Source organism: Somniosus microcephalus, unplaced genomic scaffold (genome assembly GCF_052327205.1).
Source record: "Somniosus microcephalus isolate GS21.2 unplaced genomic scaffold, FLI_Smic_1.0 unresolved_chr4, whole genome shotgun sequence".
NCBI lineage: Eukaryota > Metazoa > Chordata > Chondrichthyes > Squaliformes > Somniosidae > Somniosus > Somniosus microcephalus.
The window spans coordinates 57,052,073-57,068,790 of record NW_028225182.1 but is presented as its reverse complement, the minus strand read 5'-3'; the positions used below and the strand labels follow the sequence as shown (position 1 = coordinate 57,068,790).

At 58.0% G+C, this 16,718-nt stretch overlaps 1 protein-coding gene across 2 annotated transcripts in view; it reads left to right on the top strand.

Moving 5' to 3' along the window:
* LOC147091141 (motile sperm domain-containing protein 1-like) overlaps positions 1-16,514 on the top strand; it is a 29,366-nt gene extending 12,852 nt beyond the window's left edge. The window contains exons 1-5 of one of the 2 annotated variants that reach the window (XM_085977604.1): positions 2,774-2,993; positions 6,199-6,274; positions 12,215-12,432; positions 14,430-14,588; positions 16,228-16,514. In XM_085977604.1, the coding sequence (XP_085833730.1) occupies positions 2,774-2,993; positions 6,199-6,274; positions 12,215-12,432; positions 14,430-14,588; positions 16,228-16,259 (705 nt within the window). In that variant the 3' untranslated portion in view covers positions 16,260-16,514. Of the gene's footprint in view, positions 1-2,773; positions 2,994-6,198; positions 6,275-12,214; positions 12,433-14,429; positions 14,589-16,227 lie in introns of those variants that run through there. The other variant, XM_085977606.1, reaches the window with a different exon arrangement.
* The last annotated feature ends 204 nt before the right edge of the window (positions 16,515-16,718 follow it).

The following is a 16,718-nucleotide window of genomic DNA, read 5'->3' as shown; positions in this document are numbered from 1 at the left end:
TCGGAGGGGCAGTACTGAGGGAGCGCCGCACTGTCGGAGGGGCAGTACTGAGGGAGCGCCGCACTGTCGGAGGGGCAGTACTGAGGGAGCGCCGCACTGTCGGAGGGTCAGTACTGAGGGAGCGCCGCACTGTCGGAGGGGCAGTACTGAGGGAGCGCCGCACTGTCGGAGGGTCAGTACTGAGGGAGTGCCGCACTGTCGGAGGGGCAGTACTGAGGGAGTGCCGCACTGTCGGAGGGGCAGTACTGAGGGAGCGCCGCACTGTCGGAGGGTCAGTACTGAGGGAGTGCCGCACTGTCGGAGGGGCAGTACTGAGGGAGCGCCGCACTGTCGGAGGGGCAGTACTGAGGGAGCGCCGCACTGTCGGGGGGGCAGTACTGAGGGAGCGCCGCACTGTCGGAGGGGCAGTACTGAGGGAGCGCTGCACTGTCGGAGGGGCAGTACTGAGGGAGCGCTGCACTATCGGAGGGGCAGTACTGAGGGAGTGCCGCACTGTCGGGAGGGGCAGTACTGAGGGAGCGCTGCACTGTCGGAGGGGCAGTACTGAGGGAGCGCCGCACTGTCGGGAGGGGCAGTACTGAGGGAGCGCTGCACTGTCGGAGGGGCAGTACTGAGGGGGCGCCGCACTGTCGGAGGGGCAGTACTGAGGGAGCGCCGCACTGTCGGAGGGGCAGTACTGAGGGAGCGCCGCACTGTCGGAGGGGCAGTACTGAGGGAGTGCCGCACTGTCGGAGGGGCAGTACTGAGGGAGCGCCGCACTGTCGGAGGGGCAGTACTGAGGGAGCGCCGCACTGTCGGAGGGGCAGTACTGAGGGAGCGCCGCACTGTCGGAGGGGCAGTACTGAGGGAGCGCCGCACTGTCGGAGGGGCAGTACTGAGGGAGCGCCGCACTGTCGGAGGGGCAGTACTGAGGGAGCGCCGCACTGTCGGAGGGGCAGTACTGAGGGAGCGCCGCACTGTCGGAGGGGCAGTACTGAGGGAGCGCCGCACTGTCGGAGGGGCAGTACTGAGGGAGCGCCGCACTGTCGGAGGGGCAGTACTGAGGGAGCGCCGCACTGTCGGAGGGGCAGTACTGAGGGAGCGCCGCACTGTCGGAGGGGCAGTACTGAGGGAGCGCCGCACTGTCGGAGGGGCAGTACTGAGGGAGCGCCGCACTGTCGGAGGTACGTCTTTCGGATGAGACGTTAAACCGAGGGCCTGTCTGCTCTCTCAGGTGGACGTAAAAGATCCCGTGGCACTATTTCGAAGAAGAGCAGGGGGGAGTTCTCCCCGGTGTCATGGGGCCAATATTTATCCCTCAATCAACATAACAAAAAAACAGATGATCTGGCCATTATCACATTGTTGTGTGTGGGAGCTTGCTGTGCGCAAATTGGCTGCTGTGTTTCCTACATTACAACAGTGACCACACTTCAAAAGTACCTCATTGGCTGTAAAGCGCTTTGGGACGTCCGGTGGTGAAAGGCGCTGGAGAAATGCAAGTCTGTTTAAAATTGGCTCAGAGGCAGGAAGGAAAGGGCAATGGTCGATGGGTGTTTGTGTGACTGGAAGGCTGTTTCCAGTGGGGTTCCGCGGGGCTCAGCACTGGCTCCTTGGCTTTTTGTGGTATGTATCAATGATTTAGACTTCAGTGTAGGGGGTATGATTAAGAAGTCTGCAGTTTGTAACTTTATGATTCTGTGATTGGAGGCGGGCCCCGGTGTGAGCAGGTTGGGATTGTCGATCCTGGGGAATTCCAAGCGTCGCTTTGAGATTTTAAAATGTTTAACATCTTCTTTTAAAGATTCTGATGGTCACGGAATCCTTGGATCACCCCCACATTCCCCGGATCTCCCCGCATTCCCCGGATCACCCCCACATTCCCCGGATCTCCCCGCATTCCCCGGATCTCCCCCCCATTCCCCAGATCACCCCCACATTCCCCGGATCTCCCCGCATTCCCCGGATCACCCCACATTCCCCGGATCTCCCCGCATTCCCCGGATCTCCCCCACATTCCCCAGATCACCCCCGCATTCCCCGGATCTCCCCGCATTCCCCGGATCACCCCCGCATTCCCCGGATCTCCCCCACATTCCCCGGATCTCCCCGCATTCCCCGGATCTCCCCGCATTCCCCGGATCTCCCCGCATTCCCCGGATCACCACCACATTCCCCGGATCACCGCCACATTCCCCGGATCTCCCCCGCATTCCCCGGATCTCCCACACATTCCCCGGATCTCCCACACATTCCCCGGATCTCCCACGCATTCCCCGGATCAGCCCCACATTCCCCGGATCAGCCCCACATTCCCCGGATCTCCCCGCATTCCCCGGATCTCCCACACATTCCCCAGATCACCCCCACATTTCCCAGATCACCCCCGCATTCCCCGGATCTCCCCGCATTCCCCGGATCACCACCACATTCCCCGGATCACCACCACATTCCCCGGATCTCCCCCGCATTCCCCGGATCTCCCACGCATTCCCCGGATCAGCCCCACATTCCCCGGATCAGCCCCACATTCCCCGGATCTCCCCGCATTCCCCGGATCTCCCACACATTCCCCAGATCACCCCCACATTTCCCAGATCACCCTCACATTCCCCGGATCAACCTCACATTCCCCGGATCAGCCCCACATTCCCGGTTCTGCTGCCTGTTCCCTGATCTGCCTCTTCTCGGATCGACCCACCTGTTCCCGGGAGGCCCGTCAGTTCCTGGAGCTGCCGTTTGTTCCCGGATTTCCCGGAAGATGTGCTCCGAGATCCAGGTCCAGGATTAGCAGATGCGACGCAGGACCCTGTACACCAAGAGTCAGGGGCGGGAGTCCGAGGAGGCGGAGCGGGGGAGGCTGGGAAGGACTCCCCCGCCCTCCGCCGGGTCCCAGGGGAGACTCCCGGTGTTCATCTTTCCCGGAGAACTGACCTTCCAGGCTGATGACCAGAGCAGCCACAAGCAGGTGTTAACCCTGTATAATCCCTACGCCTTCATCCTGAGGTTCAAAGGTGAGTGGCGGTTAAAAGGAATACCCGGGAGCTGACGGGAGTTCGTGCTGGGATCGGGGAGACACTAACCCTAAACCTTAGTTGAAAGAAAGACTTGCATTTCTCCAGCGCCTTTCACGACCACCGGACGTCCCAAAGCGCTTTACACCCAATGAAGTAGTTTTTTTGAAGTGTGGTCACTGTTGGAATGTGGGAAACACGGCAGCCAATTTGCGCACAGCAAGCTCCCACACACAGCAACGTGATAATGACCAGATCATCTGTTTTAGTGATGTTGGTTGAGGGATAAATATTGGCCCCAGGACACCGGGGAGAACTCGCCCCTGCTCTTCTTAAAAATAGTGGCCATGGGATCTTTTACGTCCACCTGAGAGAGCAGATGGGGCCTCGGTTTAACATCTCTTCCGAAAGATGGCACCTCCGACAGTGCGGCGCTCCCTCAGTACTGCCCCTCCGACAGTGCGGTGCTCTCTCAGTACTGCCCCTCCGACAGTGCGGCGCTCCCTCAGTACTGCCCCTCCGACAGTGCGGCGCTCCCTCAGTACTGCACCTCCGACAGTGCGGCGCTCCCTCAGTACTGCCCCTCCGACAGTGCGGCGCCCTCAGTACTGCCCCTCCGACAGTGAGGCGCTCCCTCAGTACTGCCCCCGCGACAGTGCAGCACTCCCTCAGTACTGTCCCTCCGACAGTGCGGCGCTCCCTCAGTACTGCCCCTCCGACAGTGCGGCGCTCCCTCAGTACTGCCCCTCCGACAGTGCGGCGCTCCCTCAGTACTGTCCCTCCGACAGTGCGGCGCTCCCTCAGTACTGGCCCTCCGACAGTGCGGCGCTCCCTCAGTACTGCCCCTCCGACAATGCATCGCTCCCTCAGTACTGTCCCTCCGACAGTGCGGCGCTCCCTCTGTACTGCCCCTCCGACAGTGCGGCGCTCCCTCAGTACTGCCCCTCCGACAGTGCGGCGCTCCCTCAGTACTGCCCCTCCGACAGTGCGGCGCTCCCTCAGTACTGCCCCTCCGACAGTGCGGCGCTCCCTCAGTACTGCCCCTCCAACAGTGCGGCGCTCCCTCAGTACTGCCCCTCCGACAATGCATCGCTCCCTCAGTACTGTCCCTCCGACACTGCATCGCTCCCTCAGTACCGCCCCTCCGACAGTGCGGCGCTCCCTCAGTACTGCCCCTCCGACAGTGCGGCGCTCCCTCAGTACTGCCCCTCCGACAGTGCGGCGCTCCCTCAGTACTGCCCCTCCGACAGTGCGGCGCTCCCTTAGTACTGTCCCTCCGACAGTGCGGCGCTCCCTCAGTACTGCCCCTCCGACAGTGCGGCGCTCCCTCAGTACTGCCCCTCCGACAGTGCGGCGCTCCCTCAGTACTGCACTGGGCGTGTTGGCCTGGATTATGGGATTAAATATCTGGAGTGTGTCTTGAACCCATGACCTTCTGATTCAGAGGCGAGATGTTGCCCTCTGATCCACGGCTGCCACCGGGTAGTGAGGTAATTCTCCTGATGATTCTCCATTGACTCCTGCTGCAGGGACTGTGGACCCCATTTGCCAAATACGCATTTGGGAGGAGATGGGTCGGGGTGGTGAGGGGTCGGCGAGTGAGGGGTTGAGGGTGAGGGGACGGGCGGTGAGGAGTCAGGGGGTGAGGGGTCAGGGAGTGAGGGAGGGGGGTGAGGGATCGGGGAGGGGGGGTCAGAGTGAGGGTCGGGGGTGAGGGTCAGGAGGGTGAGTGAGGGGTTGGGGAGTGAGGGAGGGGAGTGAGGGGTCGGAAAGTAGTGGGTCGGAGAGTGAGGGGCTCGGGAGTGAGGGTTCAGGAGGGTGAGCGAGGGGTCGGGGAGGGAGGGGGTGAGGGGTCGGGGAGGGAGGGGGTGAGGGGTCGGGGAGGGAGGGGGTGAGAGGTCAGGGAGAGGGGGGTCAGAGAGTGAGGGGTCGGGGGGTGAGCGAGGGGAGTTATGGGGTCAGGGAGAGTTGGGGATTGGAGAGTGAGGGGTCGGGGGTGAGCGAGGGGGGTTATGGGGTCAGGGAGAGTGGGGGGTCAGAGAGTGAGGGGTCGGGGATGAGTGAGGGGAGTTATGGGGTCGGGGAGAGTTGGGGATTGGACAGTGAGGGGTCGGAGGTGAGCGAGGGGGTGTGAGGGGTCGGGGGTGAGCGAGGGGGTGTGAGGGGTCGGGGGTGAGCGAGGGGGATTGTGGGGTCAGAGGTGAGCGAGGGGGTGTGAGGGGTCGGGGGTGAGCGAGGGGGATTGTGGGGTCGGAGGTGAGCGAGGGGGTGTGAGGGGTCGGGGTGTGAGCGAGGGGGATTGTGGGGTCGGGGGTGAGTGAGGGGGGGTTATGGGGTCGGGTGGTGAGGGGTCGGGGGTGAGAGGGGGGTTATGGGGTCGGGGAGAGTTGCGGATTGGAGAGTGAGGGGTCGGAGGTGAGCGAGGGGGGTTATGGGGTCGGGGGTGAGCGAGGGGGGTTATGGGGTCGGGGGTGAGCGAGGGGGTTATGGGTCGGGGGTGATCGAGGGGTGTGAGGGTCGGGGGTGAGCGAGGGGTGTGTGGGGTCGGGGGTGAGCGAGGGGGTGTGTGGGGTCGGGGTGAGCGAGGGGGTGTGTGGGTCGGGGGTCGTGAGGGGTGGGGTGAGCGAGGGGGTGTGTGGGTCGGGGGTCAGTGAGGGGTGGGGGTGAGCGAGGGGTGTGAGGGGTCGGGGGTGAGCGAGGGGGTGTGAGGGGTCGGGGGTGAGCGAGGGGGTGTGAGGGGTCGGGTGTGAGCGAGGGGGTGTGAGGGGTCGGGGGTGATCGAGGGGGTGTGAGGGGTCGGGGGTGAGCGAGGGGGTGTGTGGGGTCGGGGGTGAGCGAGGGGGTGTGTGGGGTCGGGGGTGAGCGAGGGGGTGTGAGGGGTCGGGGGGTGAGCGAGGGGGTGTGTGGGGGTCGGGGGTGAGCGAGGGGTCGGGGTGAGCGAGGGGTCGGTGGTGAGCGAGGGGGATTGTGGGGTCGGGGGTGAGCGAGGGGGGTTATGGGGTCGGGTGGTGAGGGGTCGGGGGTGAGCGAGGGGGGTTATGGGGTCGGGTGGTGAGGGGTCTGGGGTGAGCGAGGGGGTGTGAGGGGTCGGGGGTGAGCGAGGGGGGTTATGGGTCGGGTGGTGAGGGGTGCAGGAGTGAGGTGGGGTGAGAGACCTGTCCTGACACTCTGTGATTGGCTGCGATCTCCTGTGCTTTGCCTCCAGTGCTGTGTACGACTCCTCACAGATACACCGTGCTGGAATCTGAAGGATGCGTCAGGCCTCAGTCCTGCCTCGACATGTGAGTTTCCTTCACCCCTGATTTTCACTTTACCTCTTCTGAAGGCGCGGCCTGTCTCTGATTACAGACCCATGAGCACCCCCCGGGTTTCAGGTCCATGGACAACCCCACACTCTGGACTATACCTCACACTTTGTTTCGCAGTCACAACTTGTCCTCATCAGGCTTTCCCCTCCCCGGTCGGTTCCTGATGAGTAATGTAGAGGGAGCTTTACTCTGTATCTAACCCATGCTGTACCTGCCCTGGGAGTGTTTGATGGGACAGTGTAGAGGGAGCTTTACTCTGTATCTAACCCGTGCTGTACCTGCCCCGGGAGTGTTTGACGGGACAGTGTAGAAGGAGCTTTACTCTGTATCTAACCCGTGCTGTACCTGCCCTGGGAGTGTTTGATGGGACAGTGTAGAGGGAGCTTTACTCTGTATCTAACCCGTGCTGTACCTGCCCGGAGTGTTTGATGGGACAGTGCAGAGGCAGTTTTACTCTGTATCTAACCTGATGCGCTATCAATCACTCAAAAGACTGAGGTTAAGCGAGTAACTAACAGGCTTTTATTAACAAGAGAATGAAGGTGTGCCTCGAGTGGTCGACCAGTCCAGAATACAGAGGGACTGTGGAGCAGTCACCTTTATACCTGGACTCGTGGGAGGAGTCAATCGAGGCATGTACAGACATGTACACAGTGGAATACAAACAGTGGTTTACCACATAACCCGTGTTGTACCGGCCCTGGGAGTGTTTGATGGGACAGTGTAGAGGGAGCTTTACTCTGTATCTAACCCGTGCTGTACCTGCCCCGGGAGTGTTTGACGGGACAGTGTAGAAGGAGCTTTACTCTGTATCTAACCCGTGCTGTACCTGCCCTGGGAGTGTTTGATGGGACAGTGTAGAGGGAGCTTTACTCTGTATCTAACCCGTGCTGTACCTGCCCGGGAGTGTTTGATGGGACAGTGTAGAGGGAGCTTTACCCTGTATCTAACCCGTGCTGTACCTGCCCTGGGACTGTTTGATCGGACAGTGCAGAGGCAGTTTTACTCTGTATCTAACCTGATGCGCTATCAATCACTCAAAAGACTGAGGTTAAGCGAGTAACTAACAGGCTTTTATTAACAAGAGAATGAAGGTGTGCCTCGAGTGGTCGACCAGTCCAGAATACAGAGGGACTGTGGAGCAGTCACCTTTATACCTGGACTCGTGGGAGGAGTCAATCGAGGCATGTACAGACATGTACACAGTGGAATACAAACAGTGGTTTACCACATAACCCGTGTTGTACCTGCCCTGGGAGTGTTTGATGGGACAGTGTAGAGGGAGCTTTACTCTGTATCTAACCCGTGCTGTACCTGCCCTGGGAGTGTTTGATGGGACAGTGTAGAGTGAGCTTTACTCTGTATCTAACCCGTGCTGTACCTGCCCTGGGAGTGTTTGATGGGACAGAGTAGAGGGAGCTTTACTCTGTATCTAACCCGTGCTGTACCTCCCCTGGGAGTGTTTGATGGGACAGTGTAGAGGGAGCTTTACTCTGTATCTAACCTGTGCTGTACCTGCCCTGGGAGTGTTTGATGGGACAGTGTAGAGGGAGCATTACTCTGTATCTAACCTGTGCTGTACCTGCCCTGGGAGTGTTTGATGGGACAGTGTAGACGGAGCTTTACTCTGTATCTAACCCTGTGCTGTACCTGCCCTGAGAGTGTTTGATGGGACAGTGTAGAGGGAGCTTTACTCTGTATCTAACCCGTGCTGTACCTGCCCTGGGAGTGTTTGATGGGACAGTGTAGAGGGAGCTTTACTCTGTATCTAACCTGTGCTGTACCTGCCCTGGGAGTGTTTGATGGGACAGTGTCGTGGGAGCTTTACTCTGTATCTAACCCTGTGCTGTACCTGCCTTGGGAGCGTTTGATGAGACAGTGTAGAGGGAGCTTTACTCTGTATCTAACCCGTGCTGTACCTGCCCGGGAGTGTTTGATGGGACAGTGTAGAGGGAGCTTTACCCTGTATCTAACCCATGCTGTACCTGCCCTGGGACTGTTTGATCGGACAGTGCAGAGGCAGTTTTACTCTGTATCTAACCTGATGCGCTATCAATCACTCAAAAGACTGAGGTTCAGCGAGTAACTAACAGGCTTTTATTCACAAGAGAATGAAGGTGTGCCTTGAGTGGTCGACCAGTCCAGAATACAGAGGGACTGTGGAGCAGTCACCTTTATACCTGGACTCGTGGGAGGAGTCAATCGAGGCATGTACAGACATGTACACAGTGGAATACAAACAGTGGTTTACCACATAACCCGTGTTGTACCTGCCCTGGGAGTGTTTGATGGGACAGTGTAGAGGGAGCTTTACTCTGTATCTAACCCTGTGCTGTACCTGCCCTGAGAGTGTTTGATGGGACAGTGTAGAGGGTGCTTTACTCTGTATCTAACCCGTGCTGTACCTGCCCTGGGAGTGTTTGATGGGACAGTGTAGAGGGAGCTTTACTCTGTATCTAACCTGTGCTGTACCTGCCCTGGGAGTGTTTGATGGGACAGTGTAGAGGGAGTTTTACTCTGTATCTAACCCGTGCTGTACCTGCCCTGGGATTGTTTGATGGGACAGTGTAGAGGGAGCTTTACTCTGTATCTAACCCGTGCTGTACCTGCCCTGGGAGTGTTTGATGGGACAGTGTAGAGGGAGCTTTACTCTGTATCTAACCCGTGCTGTACCTGCCCTGAGAGTGTTTGATGGGACAGTGTAGAGGGAGCTTTACTCTGTATCTAACCCGTGCTGTACCTGCCCTGGGAGTGTTTGATGGGACAGTGTAGAGGGAGCTTTACTCTGTATCTAACCTGTGCTGTACCTGCCCTGGGAGTGTTTGATGGGACAGTGTAGAGGGAGCTTTACTCTGTATCTAACACGTGCTGTACCTGCCCCGGGAGTGTTTGACGGGACAGTGTAGAAGGAGCTTTACTCTGTATCTAACCCGTGCTGTACCTGCCCTGGGAGTGTTTGATGGGACAGTGTAGAGGGAGCTTTACCCTGTATCTAACCCGTGCTGTACCTGCCCTGGGACTGTTTGATCGGACAGTGCAGAGGCAGTTTTACTCTGTATCTAACCTGATGCGCTATCAATCACTCAAAAGACTGAGGTTCAGCGAGTAACTAACAGGCTTTTATTAACAAGAGAATGAAGGTGTGCCTCGAGTGGTCGACCAGTCCAGAATACAGAGGGACTGTGGAGCAGTCACCTTTATACCTGGACTCGTGGGAGGAGTCAATCGAGGCATGTACAGACATGTACACAGTGGAATACAAACAGTGGTTTACCACATAACCCGTGTTGTACCTGCCCTGGGAGTGTTTGATGGGACAGTGTAGAGGGAGCTTTACTCTGTATCTAACCCGTGCTGTACCTGCCCTGGGAGTGTTTGATGGGACAGTGTAGAGTGAGCTTGACTCTGTATCTAACCCGTGCTGTACCTGCCCTGGGAGTGTTTGATGGGACAGAGTAGAGGGAGCTTTACTCTGTATCTAAGCCGTGCTGTACCTCCCCTGGGAGTGTTTGATGGGACAGTGTAGAGGGAGCTTTACTCTGTGTCTAACCTGTGCTGTACCTGCCCTGGGAGTGTTTGATGGGACAGTGTAGACGGAGCTTTACTCTGTATCTAACCCTGTGCTGTACCTGCCCTGAGAGTGTTTGATGGGACAGTGTAGAGGGAGCTTTACTCTGTATCTAACCCGTGCTGTACCTGCCCTGGGAGTGTTTGATGGGACAGTGTAGAGGGAGCTTTACTCTGTATCTAACCTGTGCTGTACCTGCCCTGGGAGTGTTTGATGGGACAGTGTAGAGGGAGTTTTACTCTGTATCTAACCCGTGCTGTACCTGCCCTGGGATTGTTTGATGGGACAGTGTAGAGGGAGCTTTACTCTGTATCTAACCCGTGCTGTACCTGCCCTGGGAGTGTTTGATGGGACAGTGTAGAGGGAGCTTTACTCTGTATCTAACCCTGTGCTGTACCTGCCCTGGGAGTGTTTGATGGGACAGTGTCGTGGGAGCTTTACTCTGTATCTAACCCTGTGCTGTACCTGCCTTGGGAGTGTTTGATGAGACAGTGTAGAGGGAGCTTTACTCTGTATCTAACCCGTGCTGTACCTGCCCTGGGAGTGTTTGATGGGACAGTGTAGAGGGAGCTTTACTCTGTATCTAACCCGTGCTGTACCTGCCCTGAGAGTGTTTGATGGGACAGTGTCGAGGGAGCTTTACTCTGTATCTAACCCGTGCTGTACCTGCCCTGGGAGTGTTTGATGGGACAGTGTTCTAACCTGTGCTGTACCTGCCCTGGGAGTGTTTGATGGGACAGTGTAGAGGGAGCTTTACTCTGTATCTAACCCGTGCTGTACCTGCCCTGGGAGTGTTTGATGGGACAGTGTAGAGGGAGCTTTACTCTGTATCTAACCCGTGCTGTACCTGCCCTGGGAGTGTTTGATGGGACAGTGTAGAGGGAGCTTTACTCTGCATCAAACCCGTGCTGTACCTGCCCGGGAGTGTTTGATGGGACAGTGCAGAGGGAGCTTTACCCTGTATCTGACCCGTGCTGTACCTGCCCTGGGACTGTTTGATCGGACAGTGCAGAGGCAGTTTTACTCTGTATCTAACCTGATGCGCTATCAATCACTCAAAAGACTGAGGTTCAGCGAGTAACTAACAGGCTTTTATTAACAAGAGAATGAAGGTGTGCCTCGAGTGGTCGACCAGTCCAGAATACAGAGGGACTGTGGAGCAGTCACCTTTATACCTGGACTCGTGGGAGGAGTCAATCGAGGCATGTACAGACATGTACACAGTGGAATACAAACAGTGGTTTACCACATAACCCGTGTTGTACCTGCCCTGGGAGTGTTTGATGGGACAGTGTAGAGGGAGCTTTACTCTGTATCTAACCCGTGCTGTACCTGCCCTGGGAGTGTTTGATGGGACAGTGTAGAGTGAGCTTTACTCTGTATCTAACCCGTGCTGTACCTGCCCTGGGAGTGTTTGATGGGACAGAGTAGAGGGAGCTTTACTCTGTATCTAACCCGTGCTGTACCTCCCCTGGGAGTGTTTGATGGGACAGTGTAGAGGGAGCTTTACTCTGTATCTAACCTGTGCTGTACCTGCCCTGGGAGTGTTTGATGGGACAGTGTAGACGGAGCTTTACTCTGTATCTAACCCTGTGCTGTACCTGCCCTGAGAGTGTTTGATGGGACAGTGTAGAGGGAGCTTTACTCTGTATCTAACCCGTGCTGTACCTGCCCTGGGAGTGTTTGATGGGACAGTGTCGAGGGAGCTTTACTCTGTATCTAACCTGTGCTGTACCTGCCCTGGGAGTGTTTGATGGGACAGTGTAGAGGGAGCTTTACTCTGTATCTAACCTGTGCTGTACCTGCCCTGGGAGTGTTTGATGGGACAGTGTAGAGGGAGTTTTACTCTGTATCTAACCCGTGCTGTACCTGCCCTGGGATTGTTTGATGGGACAGTGTCGAGGGAGCTTTACTCTGTATCTAACCCGTGCTGTACCTGCCCCGGGAGTGTTTGATGGGACAGTGTAGAGGGAGCTTTACTCTGTATCTAACCCGTGCTGTACCTGCCCTGGGAGTGTTTGATGGGACAGTGTAGAGGGAGCTTTACTCTGTATCTAACCCTGTGCTGTACCTGCCCTGGGAGTGTTTGATGGGACAGTGTCGTGGGAGCTTTACTCTGTATCTAACCCTGTGATGTACCTGCCTTGGGAGTGTTTGATGAGACAGTGTAGAGGGAGCTTTACTCTGTATCTAACCCGTGCTGTACCTGCCCTGGGAGTGTTTGATGGGACACTGTAGAGGGAGCTTTACTCTGTATCTAACCCGTGCTGTACCTGCCCTTGGAGTGTTTGATAGGACAGTGGGTGTTGCGCACAATGAACTCTAATGTGCCATTTTATTCCCAGTGTTGTTCGACACAAGGATATCAGGAAGTGCCAGTTTGGGATAGCGGACTGGTTCCGTGTTGAGGTGTGTGAAGATGGATGTGCGAAACCCTTAGGGAGGAAGAATATCTCGGCTGTAGTTTACCCCACCAGGCGATCGCAGCCACGGGGCGATGCTAGAGAACCTTTGATGGAAAATGCTGACCGGTTGTTGCCCCAGTCTGTACCCGTGTGTAGAGGTATGTTGGCCGAAGATAGAGAGGGCACTGCTTCCCGAACCTCCCTCCCCACCCCCCGCGCAATCCTCCCAATCTCCTGCAACCCAAACTAATTGCTCCCCGCCCTGCCCCGCGGCTAGACTCAGCTGAACGCTTTATTTCCTTGTAATTCCCCTCCTCTCCATCACCCCCGAGCTCGCTGACCTACATTCGCTCCCGGTCCGGCAACGCCTCGATTTTAAAATTCTCATCCTGGTGTTCAAATCCCTCCATGGCCCCTCGCCCCCTCCCTATCTCTGTAACCTCCTCCAGCCCCACAACCCTCCCTATCTCTGTACCCCCCTACACCCCTCCCTATCTCTGTAACCTCCTCCAGCCCCACAACCCTCCCTATCTCTGTACCCCCCTACACCCCTCCCTATCTCTGTAACCTCCTCCAGCCCCACAACCCTCCCTATTTCTGTACCCCCCTACACCCCTCCCTATCTCTGTAACCTCCTCCAGCCCCACAACCCTCCCTATCTCTGTAACCACCTCCAGCCCCTACAACCCTCCCTATCTCTGTAACCTCCTTCAGCCCTACAACCCTCCCTATCTTTGTAACCTCCTCCAGCCCCTACAACCCTCCCTATCTCTGTAACCTCCTCCAGCCCCTACAACCCTATCTCTGTAACCTCCTCCAGCCCCTACAACCCTCCCTATCTCTGTAACCTCCTCCAGCCCCTACAACCCTCCTTATCTCTGTAACCTCCTCCAGGCCCTACAACCCTCCCTATCTCTGTAACCTCCTCCAGCCCCTACACCCCTCCCTATCTCTGTAACCTCCTCCAGCCCCTACACCCCTCCCTATCTTTGTAACCTCCTCCAGCCCTACAACCCTCCCTATCTCTGTAACCTCCTCCAGCCCCTCCCCATCTCTGTAACCTCCTCCAGCCCTACAACCCTCCCTATCTCTGTAACCTCCTCCAGCCCCTACACCCCTCCCTATCTCTGTAAACTCCTCCAGCCCCTACAACCCTCCCTATCTCTCTAACGTCCTCCAGCCCCTGCAACCCTCCCTATCTCTGTAACCTCCTCCAGCCCCTACAACCCTCCCTATCTCTGTAACCTCCTCCAGCCCCTACACCCCTCCCTATCTCTGTAACCTCCTCCAGCCCCTACAACCCTCCCTATCTCTGTAACCTCCTCCAGCCCCTACAACCCTCCCCATCTCTGTAACCTCCTCCAGCCCTTACAACCCTATCTCTGTAACCTCCTCCAGCCCCACAACCCTCCCTATCTCTGTAACCTCCTCCAGCCCCACAACCCTCTGAGATCTCTGCGCTCCTCCAATTCTGGCCTCTCGCGCATCCCCCCCCAATTTCCATTGCTCCCCCATTGGCGGCCGTGCCTTCAGCTGCCTGGGCCCCGAGCTCTGGAATTCCCTCCCTAAACTTTTCCGCCTCTCCTCCTTTAAGAGGCTCCTTCAAACCGACCTCTTTGACCCAGCTTTTGGTCACCTGTCCTGATGTGGTTCAGTGCTAGTTTTGTTTGATAATCTCACTCCTGTGAAGCGCCTCGCTACCTATGTTCCCCCTCAGTCGCGCGGCCACGCACCAATTGGGAAGTCCCACGCAGGCCGCTCGCCAGCTGCCGCCACTGGACAATACCGCGCACGTGTGGCCGCGCAGTAAATTTAAAGGGGCCACGCACTTAGACCGCCAATTAGCGGGAACATGGCTTGGGACATTTTACTATGTTGAAGGCGCTATCTAAAAGCAAGTTGTTGTTGTTGAAGGGGCCACTGTACTGAGCATGCCGGCCAGGGGCGAGTCCAGACAGTGAGTGGCAGTCGGCTATTCGACTATGCAAAGCATCACTACCTTTACCCACGGCCCTCGTCAGTGGTCAGTGGGCGTCACGTCGGTGCAGAGACCCAGACCGAGCCGGACGACAGAATCCGCAAGCGCTGCGCGATTTGCTATCAGGCAGATTTATGCACTTGTTTTCCCCTCCTCTAACCCGCATTCTTCCCTCAGGCCAGCAGCCTCCCCTGGCACTCTTGGCGCTCTGTGTCGTGCTCGGAATCGCCTGTGTCGTCTTCCTGATGCTGCCTCTCGTGGGCCAGTCTACCCGTCTGGTCCCTGCCTATCTGCACCTGACAGTCACACAGAAACTGGCCGCGGCGTATGTGCTGGGTGAGTATTCGATGGCCCAGTCCACAGGGGCGGATTCTACGGTGATGGGAACTCCGACACTGGGGCAAGCCCCCGACACTCGCATGGTACTGCCCACAGCCGCACAACTGAAATCAGGAGCTCAGTGTGGGGGATTCGCAGACCCCCCTCCCATCACTGTGCGGGGGAATCGCAGACGCAGACCTGCGTCCCATCACCGTGTGGGGGAATCGCAGACACAGACCCCCCGTCCCATCACCGTGCGGGGGAATCGCAGACACAGACCCCCGTCCCATCACCGTGTGGGGGAATCGCAGACACAGACCCCCGTCCCATCACCGTGCGGGGGAATCGCAGACACAGACCCGCGTCCCATCACCGTGCGGGGGAATCGCAGACACAGACCCCCGTCCCATCACCGTGTGGGGGAATCACAGACACAGACCCCCGTCCCATCACCGTGTGGGGGAATCGCAGACAGAGACCCCCGTCCCATCACCGTGCGGGGGAATCGCAGACACAGACCCCCGTCCCATCACCGTGCGGGGGAATCGCAGACAGAGACCCCCGTCCCATCACCGTGCGGGAGAATCGCAGACACAGACCCCCGTCCCATCACCGTGTGGGAGAATCGCAGCCACAGACCCCCGTCCCATCACCGTGCGGGGGAATCGCAGACAGAGACCCCCGTCCCATCACCGTGCGGGGGAATCGCAGACACAGACCCCCGTCCCATCACCGTGTGGGGGAATCGCAGACAGAGACCCCCGTCCCATCACCGTGTGGGGGAATCACAGACACAGACCCCCGTCTCATCACCATGTGGGGGAATCGCAGACAGAGACCCCCGTCCCATCACCGTGCTGGGGAATCGCAGACACAGACCCCCGTCCCATCACCGTGTGGGGGAATCGCAGACACAGACCCCCGTCCCATCACCGTGTGGGGGAATCGCAGACACAGACCCCCGTCCCATCACCGTGCTGGGGAATCACAGACACAGACCCCCGTCCCATCACCGTGCGGGGGAATCACAGACACAGACCCGCGTCCCATCACCGTGTGGGGGAATCACAGACACAGACCCGCGTCCCATCACCGTGTGGGGGAATCACAGACACAGACCCCCGTCCCATCACCGTGTGGGGGAATCACAGACACAGACCCCCGTCCCATCACCGTGCGGGGGAATCGCAGACAGAGACCCGCGTCCCATCACCGTGCGGGGGAATCGCAGACACAGACCCCCGTCCCATCACCGAGTGGGGGAATCGCAGACACAGACCCCCGTCCCATCACCGTGCGGGGGAATCGCAGACACAGACCCCCGTCCCATCACCGTGCGGGGGAATCGCAGACACAGACCCCCGTCCCATCGCCGTGCGGGGGAATCGCAGACAGAGACCCCCGTCCCATCACCGTGCGGGGGAATCGCAGACACAGACCCCCGTCCCATCACCGTGCGGGGGAATCGCAGACAGAGACCCCCGTCCCATCACTGTGTGACCTGTTGCCCATTGCTTCCCAGTGCAGTGGCTCCGGGAGGGCGCTGTGGGTTGTAATTGTGGCCTTTGATGCGATGTTGGTGAGAAGGAGTTGGAGCGGAGCAGGGAAGGCAGCAGGAGAAGGTGTGAATTCTAAAAGTTTGTGTTTCTAACAGGTCTGGTCACGATGGTGCTGCTCTGGGGGTAACACAAGGGATGGAAAATTCAAGAGGAACCGCTCCTGGCAGGAACTGGGAATGTGGAGCAGCGGGAAAGGGGCGATTGTTCACCCGGCGGGATGTGTGTCTGTGGAGTGTTGGATGGGACCGCGCCGTGACCCCGGGTATCACTGTGTGCCAACAAGGGCTGGGATGGAACTGTCTGTACCGTGCGGTTTGAGTCTTGTGCTGTGACTCTACTCCCTCGGTCTCTGGGGCTCAATAAACTGGGAAATAATCATGAAGGAATTTTTCACAGGAAAACCCATCCTCTGGGGCATGGGTCCAAAGGTTGCCGTGGCACAGTGGGCAACGCTCCCACCTCTGAGGCAGAAGGTCGTGGATTGGAGCACAAAATCTAGGTCGACACTCCCAGTGCAGTACTGAGGGAGCGCCGCACTGTCGGAGGGGCAGTACTGAGGGAGCGCCGCACTGTCGGAGGGGCAGTA